Source organism: Heliconius melpomene, chromosome 13 (genome assembly GCF_056956725.1).
Source record: "Heliconius melpomene rosina isolate 202511_hmr_F chromosome 13, ASM5695672v1, whole genome shotgun sequence".
NCBI classification, from domain to species: domain Eukaryota; kingdom Metazoa; phylum Arthropoda; class Insecta; order Lepidoptera; family Nymphalidae; genus Heliconius; species Heliconius melpomene.
The window spans coordinates 7,890,113-7,909,325 of NC_140401.1; the positions used below are offsets into that span (position 1 = coordinate 7,890,113).

General features: G+C 33.4%; 1 protein-coding gene across 3 annotated transcripts in view; it reads right to left on the reverse strand.

The window, feature by feature from the left end:
• Positions 1-588: 588 nt before the first annotated feature.
• Positions 589-19,213, reverse strand: part of LOC146532804 (uncharacterized) — a 40,838-nt gene continuing 22,213 nt past the window's right edge. The window contains exons 4-11 of one of the 3 annotated variants that reach the window (XM_085195703.1): positions 9,921-10,059; positions 6,586-6,702; positions 6,038-6,286; positions 5,462-5,566; positions 4,762-4,992; positions 3,532-3,691; positions 2,773-2,903; positions 589-2,194 (exon numbers count right to left, since the gene is read on the reverse strand). In XM_085195703.1, coding sequence (XP_085051829.1) covers positions 2,120-2,194; positions 2,773-2,903; positions 3,532-3,691; positions 4,762-4,992; positions 5,462-5,566; positions 6,038-6,286; positions 6,586-6,702; positions 9,921-10,059 — 1,207 coding nt within the window. In that variant the 3' untranslated portion in view covers positions 589-2,119. Of the gene's footprint in view, positions 2,249-2,772; positions 2,904-3,531; positions 3,692-4,761; positions 4,993-5,461; positions 5,567-6,037; positions 6,287-6,585; positions 6,703-9,920; positions 10,060-19,213 lie in introns of all 3 variants that reach the window. The other 2 variants (XM_085195702.1, XM_085195704.1) reach the window with 2 other exon arrangements.

Below are 19,213 nucleotides of genomic sequence, written 5' to 3' on the forward strand. Positions count from 1 at the left end.
GTTCCCAATAAGACTGGTAATAAAGCAAAGCGTAACAGTGGGTTCCGCCACTCAACACGCTATCTCGAAAATGGAACTGACAGTGGAAAGAGAAGTATCCTAACACTACATTACCTCTGCTGACCCAGCTGTATGCGTGAAACTAAAAAAGAAAGAAAATGTAATCGTATTTTTTGGGCAGATTTCTGATTAAATATTATTGTTTTAAATTTTGCAGCATCATTTTCCACGTCTCGTTCGTTCTCGTTCTCTCGTTCATTCTGCGTTTTTCTAATACATATATGTGCGTGTATTATCTTATATAGTGCGTTTTAAGCGAAGAAACTAATCTTTGCATTTTGTCAAATAGATCAGGAAGATGCCTATAAGTATAGAAATTAGTAAACCGCCAAATAAAAAATATTTTAACAGCCTCACTTCCCCGGAATTCCCCTCATTTCATACATTTGATCCAGCAGTTTCTGAGATTAGTACGACCAACCAAACATACTCTTCAATATTATAATATTAGGTTATTTTCATATTCTTGAGGTTACTCTTAATATTATCGGAACTAACTTTGGTGTACTAACAATTAAACAAAAGCAATTATATTATATTCTTTATTTGTATATTTTAACATTGTTATTTAATATATTTTATTATTAGAACACATATATTTTTTTTATATATTTGTATTATTTTTTGTTAATATTTTATATAAATATTTTTATTTACAACCCTTTTAATACTTTAATGTATGTACATTAATTATTTATATGAATAATTGTAACCTATATAATATAATAAAATGTATAGCACAATATAAAAAAAATGCAAAGAAAATTTTATCTAGATTTAGTACTGATTTGGCACTTCATTGCTGCAGTTGCTGTGTTGAGGTGAAAAGTTTCTATATTATAAACGTACAGATAAAAAGAGTATTACCGTCACTTAACTTTCATACTAAATTAAATTTACTTTTTATATAAGAAATTACCTTAACAATATTCATAGTTTAAATAGTATTATATATCTAACTATTTATAATTAAAATTGTAAAAAGTCATAAGACTTAACTATATAAGAGTACTTACATAGAAAAGATAAAAAGTTACGATTAAGTTTAAGAGTAGAACTTTGGGACGACTTTACCCTTATTTTTTTTATAAGAAATAGTTTAACACATCGTAAGAAAATCAAATCAGTCTTGGAAGATACTTAATTAAAATTTATTTTAAAAGTTATATCTCCATATGTAATGGGAGAAAGGGGGACAAATAAATGGAATAAAATTCACTAAGAATTTTAAGAAGTATATACTCGTTGATTAACAATAACGTGTATAGTTTAATTAAGATATTAAAGATACTATATATAGATATTTTTTCATAAGAAAGAAGTAGACGGAGCACGTTTGACAATAAAATGTGATATAAAGTTAAGCATTGTTATAGAACAAAATGTGGATGCCAATTTCAGAAACAATATAAGAAGTCTCTATAGGTTTTCATTTGTACCAATAATTATATTTTTTACTCTCGAATATAAGTTCCGTCTACAGTTTTCTTAAAATTGACGTTAATTATAACATTATTTCTATATCTAAGCGTTTACTTTATATAAAATAAGTAACTACGGAAACAAGTATTTACAAAAGAATTACGAAAAGGATATTTGCTTCTAAGAAAATATACGTATAAGCTGATATTTTTAAAATAGTTTATTTTAAATCTATACTTAACGAGATTACCTGTTATTTGGTGTTACAATTTATAATATTTATTTTAATATTTTTTAAATATTCATTATACGCCACAAAAATATTTTATGGTTATCTATATAAATGATTCTGTATGTGGTCAATGCTTTTATTGCTACTTTAATTGTTTAGAATTGAGCTTTCCGTTTAGTCCTTTATAATATAATAATAATAATAATCTATCTATAAATAGGGACATTTATTTATCTAATACAATATGAATTAAAACACGTTTAGTTTACAAACATTCATAAGACAGATGCTATACTACGTAAAACAGTGTTCCGTAGCGTCCGAGCGGTGCGTCGGTAGCTGGTATAGAGTGGGCACGGAAGGCGGGCAGGATATGTGGCGTGCGGCGTGGCGGGCGCGGCCGCTTCATATGGTGGGTATGAGCGGGCTCGGCGACCGCGGCCTCCGCACACTACTCCACTCCATCATATCCTCGTCTCCCTGCACACGCGCACTCGACATACTCTCAGCATCACACTCGTCAACCTCCCAACTCTGAGATCGAGATTTTGAGATCATTTTACCAGGAGTAGGACTATCACGCTACCATTGACAGCCAATTTTTACGCCACTGACACGCGCATGCAACTTTATTTTGAAGCCAATTACGCCGAAAGCATACACATAGAGTTCCAAAATCTGATCAGTTGGGAGTTATATAAAAAACATGGACATACATAACGTTTAACATGAATCTTTGCTGGGTTTACACCGAGCGAGCGAATGCTGGTGCATCCTGGACATGGCACCTCTTGTCGGTACATTCTAACACCCGAGCATTCCGTCGCTGCTCGACCACGTTCGCACTCAGTTCATTAAACAATACGGGGAGGGAATAAGCGGTCAACAATTGTAACACACCGTCACTCGTAGCGAGTCTACGGGGCTCTAATCGTGTGCTCTCTAATATGCAAGGGCCAGTATAACTCGCTAGGGTAGAGGGTAGAAGGGTGCGTGCGGGTCGTGCGAGTATAAACCACGTATTACGGTGTCAACACTTACATATAAGAGGTAATTACCATCATCGTGTGAGGCGCGGGCGCGGAGGGGTGCGGCGGGGCGGGCGGCGCCATGGGCGGCGGCGGCGCGGGGGGCGGCTCGGGCGACGCCGCCGCGGGGGAAAAAGATGACGGTGCGAGAGGAGACTGGGCTATAAGTCAACTTATTGGTCACCTTTACCTTATAAGAGACTCTACGTATACACAGAATTAATTGGCAAAGATCTTATTGAAACCCCAATTTTCGATTACATCATTAAAAACGTAGAAAATTAACATTTCATCCAATTATTTTTCTCATCAGTAACTCTTATGACGCGCGTACAATTTAAAATATGTGAAGCATTTACGTGATCAAAAATAATTACTCGTGTGATTCCCAGTTTTACAGATTACTACAAATATAAGTAATATTTTATATAACATATCTTATTTCAGAGTTGCATATATGTATAATAAAATTCTTTATATGCTACGTCATAAGAGAATTTAACCTCAATTTACCTTAATTATAAAAGGCAATTATCTCGTACTGTATTTACGCATTAGGCATCGTAGAGCGGGTACTTAATACAAATATGTAAGTATATACAAAACCTACGTTTATCTTTCCAACTACTTTGAAATACCATAACCACTATTCTTGATATTTAAAAAAATATTCTTTGTTCTTACCTTTACAGCTCAATAGGAAAAAGTTTTTTACTCTTATATTTAGAACAAAAAACTGAACTGTACTGTAAATTAGACATATTTTATTCAGTGCATTAACTAACTTACCAGCTGCAGTGAGAGCCAGGACAAACTGACTCCAGTGAACGCAGCAACCGCAGCATAGTTGCAAGGCCGCCCGGCGCAGCGCGCGGTGCAGCGCCAGGAACAGGAGAGGGTTCACGGCGGCGTGCACGTACGATATATGTAGTGTGATTTGGAAGTATAACTGTTGATCGAATTGTTTAAATTATATTTTTTACATTTTGAAATTGTTATTCTCATTTAGAAATAAAATGTTTTTTTTAGAAAACGTATAAATATTGAAAGTCACGGATTTACAAGAGCCAAGGTCGTAAACGCGACCGTAGGTTTGATTCCCATTCGGGAGAACGAACCAAAGCGCGGCGGTGAGTTCCACTGCTCAAAACCACAAAAATTAATATAGAACCACATGTGACAGTTTCACTCTATCTTAAACAGAATACATTGCATTGGGCCCCTAAAGTTGTATTTACTTAGTTAATTAGACAGATGGTCCCAGATTTCACAAGTGTATCATAATGTTCTTGGTCTTAATTAATACAATATATTAATTCATTCATAATATTAAAATTCAATCATTCAATAAAATCTAAATTAAATCAAGTTCACGTTGTATCCCGCACACGACAGGATAGGTAGAGGGAACTTAGTGTTAAGACACTCCGTTCCCCTCTTTCCGCCGTATTCTGGAGGCATTGCGTGATGAGTGGCGAAATTTAACGCCGCCCTTTGCCTCGACACCAGAGCGAAGAAATATTTCATTTCCTACAGCGAGGATCGAACCCACAACTAGTCACATTTAAGGGCACCTACGCCACGAATGGCCCCTTCATTCATTCATTCATTTCATTTTTTAACTTTTATACTTGCTGTTTTAACATATGAATTCAAGACATATACGGCTTATACGGCTAAAAGCGGTATTATAATACAAAAAGTTAACGTTAACTATAAATTTAATTATCTTAATGTCTGTGAAGCAAAATTATTAGGGCTGTAGTTTATGTTCTTAAACAAGTCAGTAACTATGTCATATCTTAGGAATTGTCATGAGCCATGCGTAAATAACATTTTCCTCGTATTTTGCTTACATTTTGAAAATGAATTAGCATAATTATGCATTCTGAGTATGATTATGCGGGGTAGAATATGCTTTCTATGAACTAATTATATTCATATAAAAACTAATTAAAAAGAATAATAGGTACCTCCTAGAAACTTCTAAGTAAAACAATGCTTCTTAATCAAGCTTACCTCATAAGCTACGTGCGACGTCAAAGCTGGATGATGAAGTAGAGTTATAATAAATAGTGGGCCCCAGAATAGGACGTAGGCTGCAGTAATAACTAGGAACATTCGTACACGTCGTACTCCTTCACGTTCTACTCTTGCTAAATATCCTCTTAACCTTCGACCTCCTCCGAGAGGTAAATTAGCACTTCCAGTTGGACGGCATTGACCATCAGCCAAAGCGCCATCAACTGTCTGTAAGAAAATCTTAATTAGTTTTATAAACTTAGATTATACATATAAGATTAGCAAAGGAAAAATATAATATAAAAGAATTGGAAATAAAATACGTAAAAGTCATCTATAGGTGTTCAAGACAAAATTAAAACGAAATTTAAATATACAAAAAGTATTATTTTATTGATAGAGGAGTGCTATATACTACGAGTTACAAGAGTACATTTAAAGAACTCGCAATGTATATATATTTCATAAATAAAACGTAGAAGAGTAATTTAAAGATAAAAAAAGCTAAAGGTTTTAAAGTTTAGATCTAAACTTTGAAACAATTCATTGTGACTTGGAAGTACAAAGGAAAGTGTATATTAGTAAGTGTTTGCACTTTCAGGAGCTTTGGATGGTCTGGAGAGTCCATGCTTGCAAGTGTTGGAGAGAGATGACAGATCTACTAGTATACATGCAGTGCATGCATTACGTTACATACCCTCGGTCCAACGCTGTTGGGAAGCGAGTCCATACGCCTATTGTCTCCGGCCATACTCACGAGCGTGGTCACTAAACCGGCTACTCGAACAGCTTCTACGTTAGCCTGCATGCGATAAGATTTAAATTTTATCCAAATTCCAACATTCATGAACCAATTTTGTGAAATATACCAATTATAGGAATGCACGTGCATGCTATTCCATACGGCTGAGTAATTCGTGCGCGAAAATTTAAATCTTATACATTAAGTTACGTGAATTCTGGCGATAGACCAACTGTCTGATCAATACGTATACGGAATCAACGTTGCGAGTGGAACGACATCAGTACAGCTTTTAGGAAAACTTGGAACTGTCATAACCGTAAATACCGCCGTACGCCACTCCACGTCGTTATCGCTGGCTTTAACGTTTAATTGGCTATTAAGCGATGAGTGATATGCATTATATCTAAATATGGAGAAGTGAAACGAACTATAACAGTTAATACAGTGAATGAATATGCAACAGTGGAAGCGTCCAAGTTAGTTAAACTTCTCCGGGCTTGTGGCGTAAGTGTCTGCATAACTACGAACCTTGGTGAGGTCCCGATGGAGCTTCTTCAAATGGAATAATGTCAATCCAACGCAGACCGCATTAACGCCTATCCAGAGGGCGTTGAGGACGTAATGTCTAAACGGCCCTCGCACTAAGGGACAAGACGGAGAAGGGCCATAAGAACCATAAGACCCGGCGCTTGCTGCCAATGCTCCCGATAAGAAGGTAGGTCCAAGGTTTATTGTGATTGATGCAAACCATATCATGAATGTACCGAAAAGTACACACTGAAACAAACCGTGGCATTAAATTTTATTTGTTTTTGTAGTTCCATACTGTATACTTCATATATATATTTTAGCCCAATTTTCAAATTTTATACCGCGTTTCATATCGTTACCAAATCAGATATCATTTATTTCCCTCAAGTGGGAGTCGAACCCACAAGCGTCGCATTTACTGTTAGACGTTTGCCGTTACTGCTCGAATAGTTTTTTTTTTCGTACAAATATTTATTGCTAATATATGTCCATAAAAAAAACATTAAGTTTTTTTTTTACAAAGCTTTTGTGGAAACCAAAATTACCTGAGGACTGTCCATTAGCAAGGGTGCCGATAAATCGGCTTGCTCCTCTTCATTTTCAGGAAATATGGGGCTGTCGTTAAGTACCGTCGTCAGCATATTTACAGTGGATACTGTTACCTATTATGAATCGTAAAAAAATATTGATGTAGGTATAAGACAAATATATTGATGAATAAAGTAAGGTAGAATAAAATTATGAATAATAAAATTTATTTTATATGAATTTGACAAGATTCTGTTCTCAGTTATCACCTAAGATTATAAAACAAAAAGAAAAACAAATTTAACCAACAAATATCTAACTACAGAGATTTATAGAAAGTTTATTATTTTTTCATCGTCATAAACAGGTACTTAAATAGAGTTAAGTGTAGCGCCAAGCGCAAGCAAACGAGCGGACTCATAAAGTAATAAAAGTTTCGATTAATTAACCGCAGACCAAGCTTATTTACTATTTACCTTTTAAATAAACAATGCAAAACTTTCCCGTTGTATATAAAAATAAAAGTTTACTTTCCCTCAAGAGATCTCAATCCGTTTGCTCTTTTACACTTATATTGACACTGAAACGTCTCAAAGTTTATAGTCGTTTTACGAGGATTTAAGTTACAATTTTGGAAGACATACGAAGACGAGCATAAAAATGTAATCTTATTCGGTTGGAACGTCGATATACCTAAGTTGTGGAGAGACAAGAGGGTTTTTGTGCTATTTTAGAACAATGGCCGTTATCAGCCGCGCCTCCTATCAGATGGGATGCCTTTGATTTTGCGTCATGTATAGGTTCCTGACAATCTGCCATAAACAAAAATAGCTAAAATAATTTTTGGATATCTAACTTTGGGTACGTTTTATATTTATTTCTTTGAAAATACTTGAATTAATATACTCTATTATATATATATAACAAGTTATTTATTGACATGTTTTCTTAAATGTTCTACATTAAGAGCTACTCCTTATCCAGGGTTACGATCGTGTACCGCCAAGTTTCTCAGTCATACGAGTATAACTTAGGGACTTTAACAAGGTCTCCCACAAGCCAGACTGCGGTACGAACTTTTAGTAATCAAACAATTACTTTAACTACCCAATTTCCTTTGAAAATAATCTTTTCTTAGGGTTTACCCGTGTTTTAGTAATGTAGTAGAAATAAAAGCAAAGAACCGTTAAGTGCATTTTTTTTAAGAAAATTATAAAGACATACTTCTTTATCTGCCAGTATTTGAAACCTTTCTAATGGTTCTAATATAATAAACGAGAAATGCTGCAGAAATAAAAGTAAAAAAAATAAATGAAATAAAAACACCCTATTTGAAGAACACTTTTAGTAATATCAATAAAAAATGTATAAACACTTTAACGCTCTCTTACAACCTCTTTACGTACCTAGATAGACGTAGAAATATTAAAATTATATAAATTCAAGAAATATTGAAACAGTCAGATGAAGTGTAATATCGAGAGAAGATATTAAATGCTAGCAATGGACGGACTTAATATTATACAAGGACATTTCGAAAGATTTGACTTGTTCAATGAAACTCTTTTCCAATTTTTATTCATGATATTTTTAAACGAACAAAAGATCTTCTTTATATTTAAAATAAATACTCATACTTTATAACTTTATGCAATTGTAATGTATTTGTATTTAAGTTTTGTTTATTACTTTTAAATGAATCATCTCGTAGCAATTTTCATAGGAACTGTATCCAAATTTATAATTTTAAATGTAGAGTGCATTATTTAAAATGTCCTAATTAATAAAGTCATAATTAATTACTTCCTCTCGTTAATTTAGAACATATAGTAAGCCTAAATAACCTATGTAAATTTATTAATTCGTAGGCGTGGGTGTTAACAACGAAATATTCCGTAATTACAATATACGACTACCCTCATCGTGTTTCTCAAACCAGTATAGCAACAGTACATACTCGTACATTATTAACACTGCTCTATGAAGTATACTTAGAATCCCTATGGCACCTATGAATATTCAACAACCATCGACAGAATTGTTTATCTACGCCTGTAGATACCTACAAGTTTGCGGAATCGTTGATGGAACGTGGGTTTTAATTGCTCGCTACTTTTAGTAACAGAATTGAATTTATATGTTAATGGTTTAATGGAACTGCAATAAAGTTCGTAATTAATCAACCATATGATGGTTAAATTCATCACGTTAATTAAAAAGTAAGCTTAATTATTTATAGAATTTAAATTTAAATTCGTCGAAACAAAGATATATGTTGTTACAAATGAACTGTACAGAAAATACGAGAATTTATATATAGTATATATTTTCAACATTTTTTTTCTGCACCTATTTTATACGGGAAACGCAAGTAGGGAAAAATTATAAAGCTCTCCTAATCTATTTCTTATTTAATTTTATGTAGGAAAATATATCTGGTCAATTATCAAAGTAACTTATTATATTACAAAACAGATCAGCCACTCAATTAACAAATAAACGTATAAGAAGTTCGACTTGACATGAGAACGCATAGCATTTGGCATTGGCAAAAAGGCAAGGGTATAAAAAACTCCACAAATATTTCCATTTCTGCTATAGCAAGGTAGCTCACGTTTACACTTATAAGCATTTCTGGACTAAAAGATATGATTCAAAGGTATAAGTTGGCTGTGGTCCAAAAAACTAATTGGATATTTGCATAATAAAAACGCATATGTAGAGTACGGCGTGTTTTTACGAGCTGTTTCATATTTTACCGCGCGGTGCCTTTGTGAGCTTATTCAGGAAACATTAAGGACGGGAAGGAAATTATTTCTTAACATGTTTTTATTTTATTATAGGTACATATGTTCTTTTACCACCTTTTCCCATAAAATATTGTTTATATCCACGTTTTGAGGAAAATGTTCCATAATTTTCTTATGGTAAATTAAGGTTGTCATATAATAAACAAAGAAATAGGTGTTTGAATAGGTTAATTTTTAAATACAAGCATTAAAGCGGCTAATTAACTAAGCGGCCAAGGCTGTACACCGAGTATAATCTGAGAAAACTGGGTCTTTATGAAGCAGAAGCCAATAATTATTTTTGAAATTTTTGTCTGTTTGTTGTTCGCCTCTCACGCAAAAACTACTAGACAGATTTAGATGATAATAGCTATTATAATTTTTCGACGCAAGGGTGCGGTGACTAACTTATAATCAAATGGACCATTCATTTATTAAAGCCACTACATTAAAAAAAAAGACTGGCAGATAAAACCTTCATATGATGATAAATTATAAGAATAACATTTTTAAAACCTATTTCTGTAAAATTCAACATGTTATCTAAAGTTAATTAAACTTACAAGTAAAAGGAAGGCGGTCTCGACCAGGGAACATTTGTATACAGGCTGACACCGGAGTACGGCGATGCCAATCGGCAGGAGGATGGCTGCGCGCGCACAGTCCACGATCGCTTGATGGAACAGAAGTCCGTGTGACCACCTGTGTAATTAATATTATAGTCTAGTAAACTGAATATTATATAATTTACAAATAAATTATCCTTATAAATACAATAAGAAAATAAATTAAAATAAGAGTTGATTGATTTATTATTTCAACATCATGTAACTTACTAATATTTGTAGTTAACAAAAGAAAACATATATATAAAATAAGAACAAAACCCAGATTTTTAATAGTGGATAACTTTGAATGGAAAGCTAAATATTTTCAGGAGTCACGAGTACCTGAAAATATAGTCTGAAAAATCGAGAATTTCCATGGTTCCGTTCAGCTGCCGGTCAAAAATCATATTATCGAAGAAATTCCCGTTAGAAATCACAGAAAGACATTTCAATTTTATTTGCATAAAGTTTCTGATATTTTGAATGTATGCGGGTATTACATAATTTCAGCCATATTACGTGTATTTTAAATGTGTACTACATTTTATTTATGCCTACTTAATAATATAATATGATCTGTGATGATAATAATAATAATGTTAGTAACGTTGAAGGTGAATATGAAAATAGGATAAAATAAAATCTTTTTAGAAAACTTTTTTTTTTCAGCTTTATGTTGTTATCCGCACATTGACCCTGCTAAGCGTGATAGAGCGTGTATCTGAAAAAAAAATCTTTCACGCAGAGGGAACCTAGTATTAAAACACTTCGTTCTCCATTTACGTGTTGAGCGGCGGAGCTTAACGCAGCGCTTTGCCTCGACACCAAAATGAAGAAGAAATCAAAACATAACATATTTCATTTCTTCGAGTGGGGAACAGCTTACATAATAAGAATTTTTACATTTATATTTTAAATCTTAAGAATACATAATGTTGCGGTACAGGCGCGTTTCTTTCATAAGTATCTTCTCAAGGTGGGGTTATCTTTTAAAAAAAATCACATTCTATGTCTAGTGATGTGAGTTCTTATAAATATGAATACAAATGCTTCTTGTTGTAAAATACAGAAAGAAAAATAATGGGAAAAAATATTTTTATTAAAATATGTTGTTATTTTTTAACCGACTTCTGTAAGAAAAGGAGGTATTTTTTTTTGTTTGTTGCCTCATAACTTTTGACCGGGTGTTTTTCTTTTTGTTAAAAATTAATTAATTTATAACATTCATTTGCAATATGATTAATGGTTTTATGAGTATAAATAAAAAAGTACATATTTCATTATTTATATCTAACACGATAAATCAAATAGGCGGGTAATCAAACTGTCAAAGAATCGATTTATGAAATATACGAATCGAAGAAAAATTATATCTTCAACTTCTTTCTTATTCTTGTTATAAAGTTAAAAAGACTTAGTGCAAGCCGACTTTTTTGTTAAGAATAATGAATGAAATTTCAATACCGCTTAACAAAAAGTTCTCCAGCATCGTTATCTTAGAAAATACCTATCTTTTTAAAAGGCCACCCTTTCTTTTGTAATAAAAACAAGTGGTTCGTAAAGCAAATATTTTCCACATAAACGTTAAGCGCTCGGGAAAGGCAAAGGAAAATACATTTTAACGATTTTTACTTAGTAAAATGTATTCTATTGTTTTCGCTACCTAGCTACTAGTACATATTTTGCGTCTATCAAAAAATAAAACTTGTAAAAAGAACGTTGACAAGTTATCTTACATTCTTCTTTGCCGTCATTTAAGTGTCGTTTAATATAAGCTTTTAGTTTGTCGAACACAGAGTCCATTTAAAAAAAAAACATTTTCACGCTGCATCTCGTATAATAACAAAGCAAAGGGCACCTAGTATTAAAACAACCCGTTCCCCGCGTTTCTAATAATTTTCGTGACATTATGTGTTAAGTGGCGGACTTCAACGCCGCGCTCTGTCTTGTTACCAAAGCAAAAAAAAAAAAAATTTTAACAATGTACATGTCGGTCTATATAAACTTTATTATTACAATAAATTAACGAAGTTTAAAGCAACATTCCTTGTATGAGTAACTTTTATGTCGTACCTAAATAAGTCCAAAATTGTACCTGTATTGAAATTGGTATGTACATATGTTACATAGACGGAGATTGTACTTCAATAACTTTAGTATTTTAGCGCGCTTGTTTCACAAAGTTGCAAAGATCAAGAGCGCTTACTACTCGTGCAATGTTCAACTTTTTACCGCCAGACGAACTGTGTTGAAACAATCTTAACATAATAAAAACAAAGCTAATCTTCCAGGAAATACATATTTCATTAAATTTAAATAATAAATATTTTGTTTTTACTCAACATGCAATGTCTCCAGTGGAGAAAAGGAGGGAAAGTGGGGAACGGAGTACCTTAACACTAGGTACCCTCTGCCTACCCTGCTGTGTGCAAGATACAGCTTAAAGCTAACCTTTTGTTTGATTCTATAACAAAAAAAAAATGTTTATATTCAAATAAATAAAAAAAAATGAATACATAATAAAAATTTGAAATCATATTTATTTTCATCTTATATCGGATTATATAAGCTTTTATGGTGACATAATTATATTAGCAACAACACTAACTCTGTAACGGTAATGGTATGAAATCTGAGAGTCTTCGCAACCCTCTTTGTCAAACGAAACTTTTACTTGTCCGATATCATATACCACTTGTAAGTGTGCACACTTCTCTTACTATGTATGTTTATGAAATACAATATTCACTTTTCATTATTTTTTTTTATCTAAATCTATTTTAACTCATTTTTTATGTTAAATTACTTATTTAACGTTTAGCTATATGTAATTTTAACAATGTTTAAAGTTAAAAATAATATTTATATTTGGTAGTAATATTTATTTATATACTATTATTCCAACTTTCTTATTCTAAATACTTAAACATAAATACTGTTACAATTAAAAACAAACAAATATTACTGTTAAATTTAGAATCTGTAATTTTTATACGATTGTTCATTTATTATTTTTGCGCCAATATATTGTATTGGGATATTAAATTGCAGAGCACCGAGAACTGACTCACTGTGATTGCATTACATTTATAAAATTAATTTAATTACTTAAAATTACTCCAAAGTAACTTTTGCTATCATCCCAAGAAGCATGATAAATGTTGCTTGTTAAAGGAACTGTCGCCATCTATCGCGCGTTGACAATGATTGATACATTAGTTCCTCGATGCACTCTGATGTTGCAGGATATAAATACATAATATGCAGCTTATAAAGGAAGCCTTGGCGTAGGGGCTCAGCGTGTAGCTGTGAACGCGACGGTTGTGAATTCGATTTCCACTCAGGGCAATTAATTATTGAATATTTTCAATATTTCGCTCTGGTAACAAAACAAAGCGCAGCATTGAGTTTCGCCAATTAACACGCATTATCTCGAAAATTTGGCGGGTTAATAATAGATCAGGGTTGCCTACCCTGCTACAAACGGGATACAGCGTGAACCTAAAAAAATAGATGAATACAGGGAATATACTTTTTATTCAGATATAAATATTCGCAATACTTTTGTAAGCGAAAGCCGCATTCTGTTTCTAAATCTGTATAAAATATTCACCCCATCTGGTTGCGAGGTCGTTCGTTTATAATCCTCGTCTTATCTTGTCCTGAGTTCGGGCATCTCGAGATTTACGTCGTTTTAGATTTATTCTAAAACAGCGGGTTTTGATGCTCTTATTATAATTTGGGTTCATGTTCACTTTATACACGAATGCACGCCCTATATCAAATTATGGTCTCAGATTACGCCCTAATGCAATGGAAGTGATATCCACTTTGAATTTGTATATGATTCAATTGAATAGTTGGATCCTTTTTTTTTTATGGAAAAACGACAAGGCAAACGAGCGTTCGGGTCACCTGATGATGATCACCGCCGCCCACGACTCCGTGCAGCACCAGAGGAGCTACAGGTGCATTGCCCCCCCCCCCCCCCCCCCCCCTGAGCGTTCGGACAACGAATACGTGTTTCAAGAAGCTCCGTCAAAATCAACTGTTTAAAAATGTCAAAAGTGCAAAATTCTACGTGATTTTTTGTATATTTAAACTTTAATAACAAATCAACAAAGTGCTAAAAAAATTATAAGCAAAACTTTTATAAATTAAGTGCTTAAAGTGAATATTGTGCTACTGGAAGTTCTTTGTCTATAAAAGTGACAGTGAGCCGTTGGACGAGTCAAAGCTTGACCTTTGAACATAACTATTCTGTAGTGTGAGCCTTACTACCTACAGACCCGTATTTACACCTCTGCTCTCAAAGCAGCCGTAGCGCAACGGCTTCATATCGAGACTTAACGACCAGTTAGACACCTGATGTGCGTTCCAATCCCACTTCAAACTGTTCATGAGTTATAGATTATTATAATTTTTTATTTTATTTTATTTATTATTATTATTTTTTTTTTATTATATTATTATTTTCACTTTTGTCTGATTTAATATATAAGTTCTATCGCCAAAATGCCACTGAAAAGAACTCCGCCTAAATCTTCCTTGTCGTCACCACCTTCGCTTGATATCCCGGAAGCAGAAGCAAGCAAAGCAAGCAAGATGACTAACGTTCAATCCGATGTAGTTACCCCGATTATGAAACTTCGACAAAAACGTAGGCGTTCGCCTTCAGACGAAATTGGTGAAAAACTATCCTCCTTTATTAGTGAATTTAAAGAACTTCTTGAAAATCTTAAAACTGAACAAAATCATAAACTGGAAAATTTATCTGCAGCGGTTGACGAAATAAAACGCCAAAACCGCGAAATACAAACATCAGTTGAGTTCCTATCACAAAAATACGACTCCGTCATCACACAGTTGGACAAATTAGAGAAGGAAAGACAACAGAATCTTCTTCAGATACAATTGCTGGAAACCAGAATAGAAAATTACGAGCGTTTGTCGAGGTCTACCTGCATAGAAATAAAAAATATTCCTACAGTGCCTTCTGAAACGAAAGACAAATTGCTTAATACTGTTATCTCGGTAGGTAACAGTTTGAATGTTCCCATTAAGCCACATGAAATTAAGGACGTATTTCGTGTCAATTCACGTGACGCAGCAAATCGCACTGTCTTAGTTGATTTCATGGGGGTAATTATGAAGGAGAAGATCATCCAAATGTTCAGAAAGAGCAACCGAGAGAACAACAGATTAACAACTGACAAATTGAAGTTACCAGGACCTTCCAAACCAGTGTTTATATCGGAGAGTCTGACACCAAAAATGAAAAGGCTTTTCTTTCTTGCACGAGACTTTGCCAAGTTGAATAACTACACCCATTGCTGGATTTCTAATGGCAAGATATTATTAAGGAAAAAAGAAGGAGAGAGATATATAATTGTTAAGAATGAAACTGATCTACCAAATATACCAAAACAATGACTAGATAATTGTGAAATATATAATGTTTACTGTATAGTTTTTTTCAATTTATTTTTATATAATTTAATGCTCGTTGATTTTAATTATGTATATTATATCTGTTTAATTTATTGTAAGCGACTCGTGCTGTTCAACAACAATTTACATAACTATATTATTACAAATACACGACATACACATATATCGTTAATTTATAGTCTCGAAAGCTTCAGGGTCTTAGCTAGTTTGTGTTGCGATAATTTACCAGTAAATATTAGACTATTGTTAATTACTCCTACTAACATAATGAGGAGCAGCAGAAGTATGACCAGAAACTCTAAGATGTGTTATATTGAACCTGTGTTTATGCCAAATTAAACAATGGTGGTCGAAAATATTATTGATGATTTTGAGGAAACTTTAACATCTCACTCTCAGCTTTGTTCCCCTGAGCAATGTGACCAATTTTTACAATATACAAATGGAATAAAGATCTTTCACGTTAACATACGTAGCATAAGCTGTAACTTTGACTCACTCTTGCTTTTGCTAAAGAGAATTAGTTTCCAAGTTGATATCTTGGTGCTTTCTGAGTGTTGGTTGAGTAAGGTTTCCGTGTTACCAGCACTGCCAGGCTTCAATTTCTTTATGACAGGTCATACTAATCAAAATGACGGTGTTGTTGTATATATTAGAAATAATGTGTATTGCGAAGTTACTGAACCTAATATTAGGGAGGCAAATTGCCTTCAAATTGTTCTTTCTTCGACATTTGTTATTGTTGCTCTATATCGTCCTCCTTCGTATAAGTGTATTAATACTTTTTTACATAGCTTGGACAACATTTTGACTTCATTAACCAAATTTAAAACATTGGTTATTATAGGTGATATCAATATTAATATACGTAGTCCAATATCTGACTCACGTACGGACGAGTACTTAAACCTTTGTGCAATACATGGTCTGGTACCAGCTCACTCTTTTCCCACTAGAAATGATAACTGTCTAGATCATATAATCTTCAGAAGTCATAAAAGTTCAGCTACATATGTATTGGACGCTCCATTTACTGACCATTGTCCTATTTGCATTTGCTGTGAAAATACGGACAAAACTTTATGTACTGATGTGACAGCAAACTCCGTCACATATGTAGATGAACCTGCTGTTATTAGTACTATCGAAAAGCTCGAATTTACTGATATTTTAAACAGCAATGATCCAGAAGAAGCGGCTGAGAGACTGGTGTCCACTTTGTCCTCCATCATTCAAAATAATACATGCACCAGGCTGTCTTCATGTAGGAAGCGAATTCTAAAACCATGGATAACCCCCGGTTTACTCCGTTGTATTCGAAACCGAGATAAACTTTACAAGAAAACAAAGAAAGAGCCTAATAACGCCATTGCCAAAATAACTTATACACGCTACAAAAATTTCTGTAATAATCTATTAAAGAAAATAAAAACTAATTACGAGAGGAATGAATTTTACAAGGCTAACAAAAATACGAAAAGAACTTGGAATGTTATTAAAAAAATAACGAACCTAACTAATGATAACACTAAGGCTTCAAATAGTCTGTTAAATATTGCTAACAATCCAATTAACGCAGTGAATAACGTAAATGATTATTTTGCAAGTATAGGCGAAAAACTGGCTTCCGGTGTTCGTATTAGGGATATTTCAGAGCAACATCTGCCTTTCGTGATATCCCAGAGAACGCCGAATTCGATGTTTATTAATTGTACTAATGATTCTGAAATAAAATCTATTATATACGGTCTCAAAAGCCATTGTGCAGTGGGGTGGGATAAAATACCGTCTTCTATCCTTAAAGCTACTGCAGAAATTCTTACTCCTTCAATAACTTGGGTTTGTAATCTGTGCCTTTCTCAGGGCAAATTCCCTAAAGTCTTTAAAAAAGCTGTAGTTCACCCAATCCACAAAAAAGGGAGTAAAGATAGTCTTAATAATTACAGACCCATATCTGTGTTGAGCACACTTTCCAAAATTCTCGAAAAACTTATCAACAAAAGACTAGTCTCTTATTTAAATAAATATGATTTGCTTGCGGCTAACCAATATGGCTTTAGAGCTGGTAAATCTACAGAGGATGCAGTCATGAGTTTGGTGGATAACGTAGTACAAAAACTTGACAGCAAAAAGAGGGCTCTTGGTATATTCTTAGATCTTTCAAAAGCCTTCGATACGGTGTCTCTGCCTCTACTCTTCAAAAAATTGGAAAGTATCGGTATCAGAGGTATTGCCTTAGACCTCTTTAAGAGCTATCTGACTGACAGAACGCAATTCGTTGTTATAAATGGAAATATCAGCGACGATGCAAATCTTTCATATGGAGTACCCCAGGGTAGCGTACTGGGACCCACTCTCTTTTTAATATATATTAATGAGCTCTGTAATTTAGTAATACCCAACTGCAAAATCATCTCATACGCAGACGACACCGCTATGCTTATTTACGGTAGTAATTGGGCTGACACACTTATGTATAGTGAAAAGGCTTTTTCCATTGTTAGTAGCTGGTTATCACGTAATATGCTAACATTAAATTTAGATAAAACTCAATTTATAACATTTGGTTATAAGCTTTCCTTACCCTCTGAATCGTTCTCCATTACTGCTCATACATGTTCCTATGAATTATATCAAGCCTGTAATTGCTCTAAAATAACCCGATCTTGTTGTATTAAGTATCTTGGTGTCCTTATCGATGAAAGCCTTTCTTGGAAGAACCATATACAAGCTCTAGCTTCTCGTATACGAAAGTTAACATTCATCTTTAAGCAACTTAGATCTAGCGCTCGCTTAGAAGTACTAAAAATGATTTATTACGCCCTTGTGCAATCATTACTAACTTATTGCATACCGGCATGGGGCGGAGCTATCAAAACAACTCTGCTTTCACTTGAAAGAGTCCAAAGATGTGTACTTAAAGTTATACTATCCAAACCTGTTCGTTTCCCAACAGAAGATTTATATAAATCATGTAAGGTGTTAACAGTCCGACAATTGTTTGTTCTTTGCTCTGTTTTACGAAAGCATCGAGCTACCTCCTTTGATGCTCAGTATATGCTCAATGAACCTAGATCTAATAAAATTTGTCAAATAGAATTGCGTCATAAAGCCTCTTCAAATCGACATCATTATTATCTCAGTCCCACATTATACAATGCTATCAATAATAAAATAACCATATATCCCTTAAACTCTCACCAATGTAAAATGAAACTCTCTAACTGGTTATTAAATTTAAACTACGACCAAACAGAAGATCTCCTAGCCACCTAAATGAAGTTAATTGTACATATCCTTAACCTTAAGCATACTTATCCAAGCAAGGTCTCATACATACATACATACATACATACATACATACATACATGCATACATACGTACATACATACATACACACACACTCGCACACAAACATGCATACATATATACACATACACACACACACACACACACATATAAGCACATATAAACATTACACACATTCTAAATTTACCTAAATATTCTAATTCTTTATTATTATTATTTTATTTTATTTTATTTTATTTTATTTTTTTATGGTCATGGTTTATAATTTTTATTTTTCTTATATGTATAATTATGCAATTAAATTTGATCTATCTTTTGAAACGACGCTTATGAGGCGGGCGTTAATAACTGCGACACAGTGTCATACTACTGTAGTTATTACCGTCATAAACTGTTTTTGTGTATGAACTACAATTTTTTTGAAATAAATGAATATTATTATTATTATTATTATTATTGCCGGCCTTTGAGGTGGAGATAGACGCGCT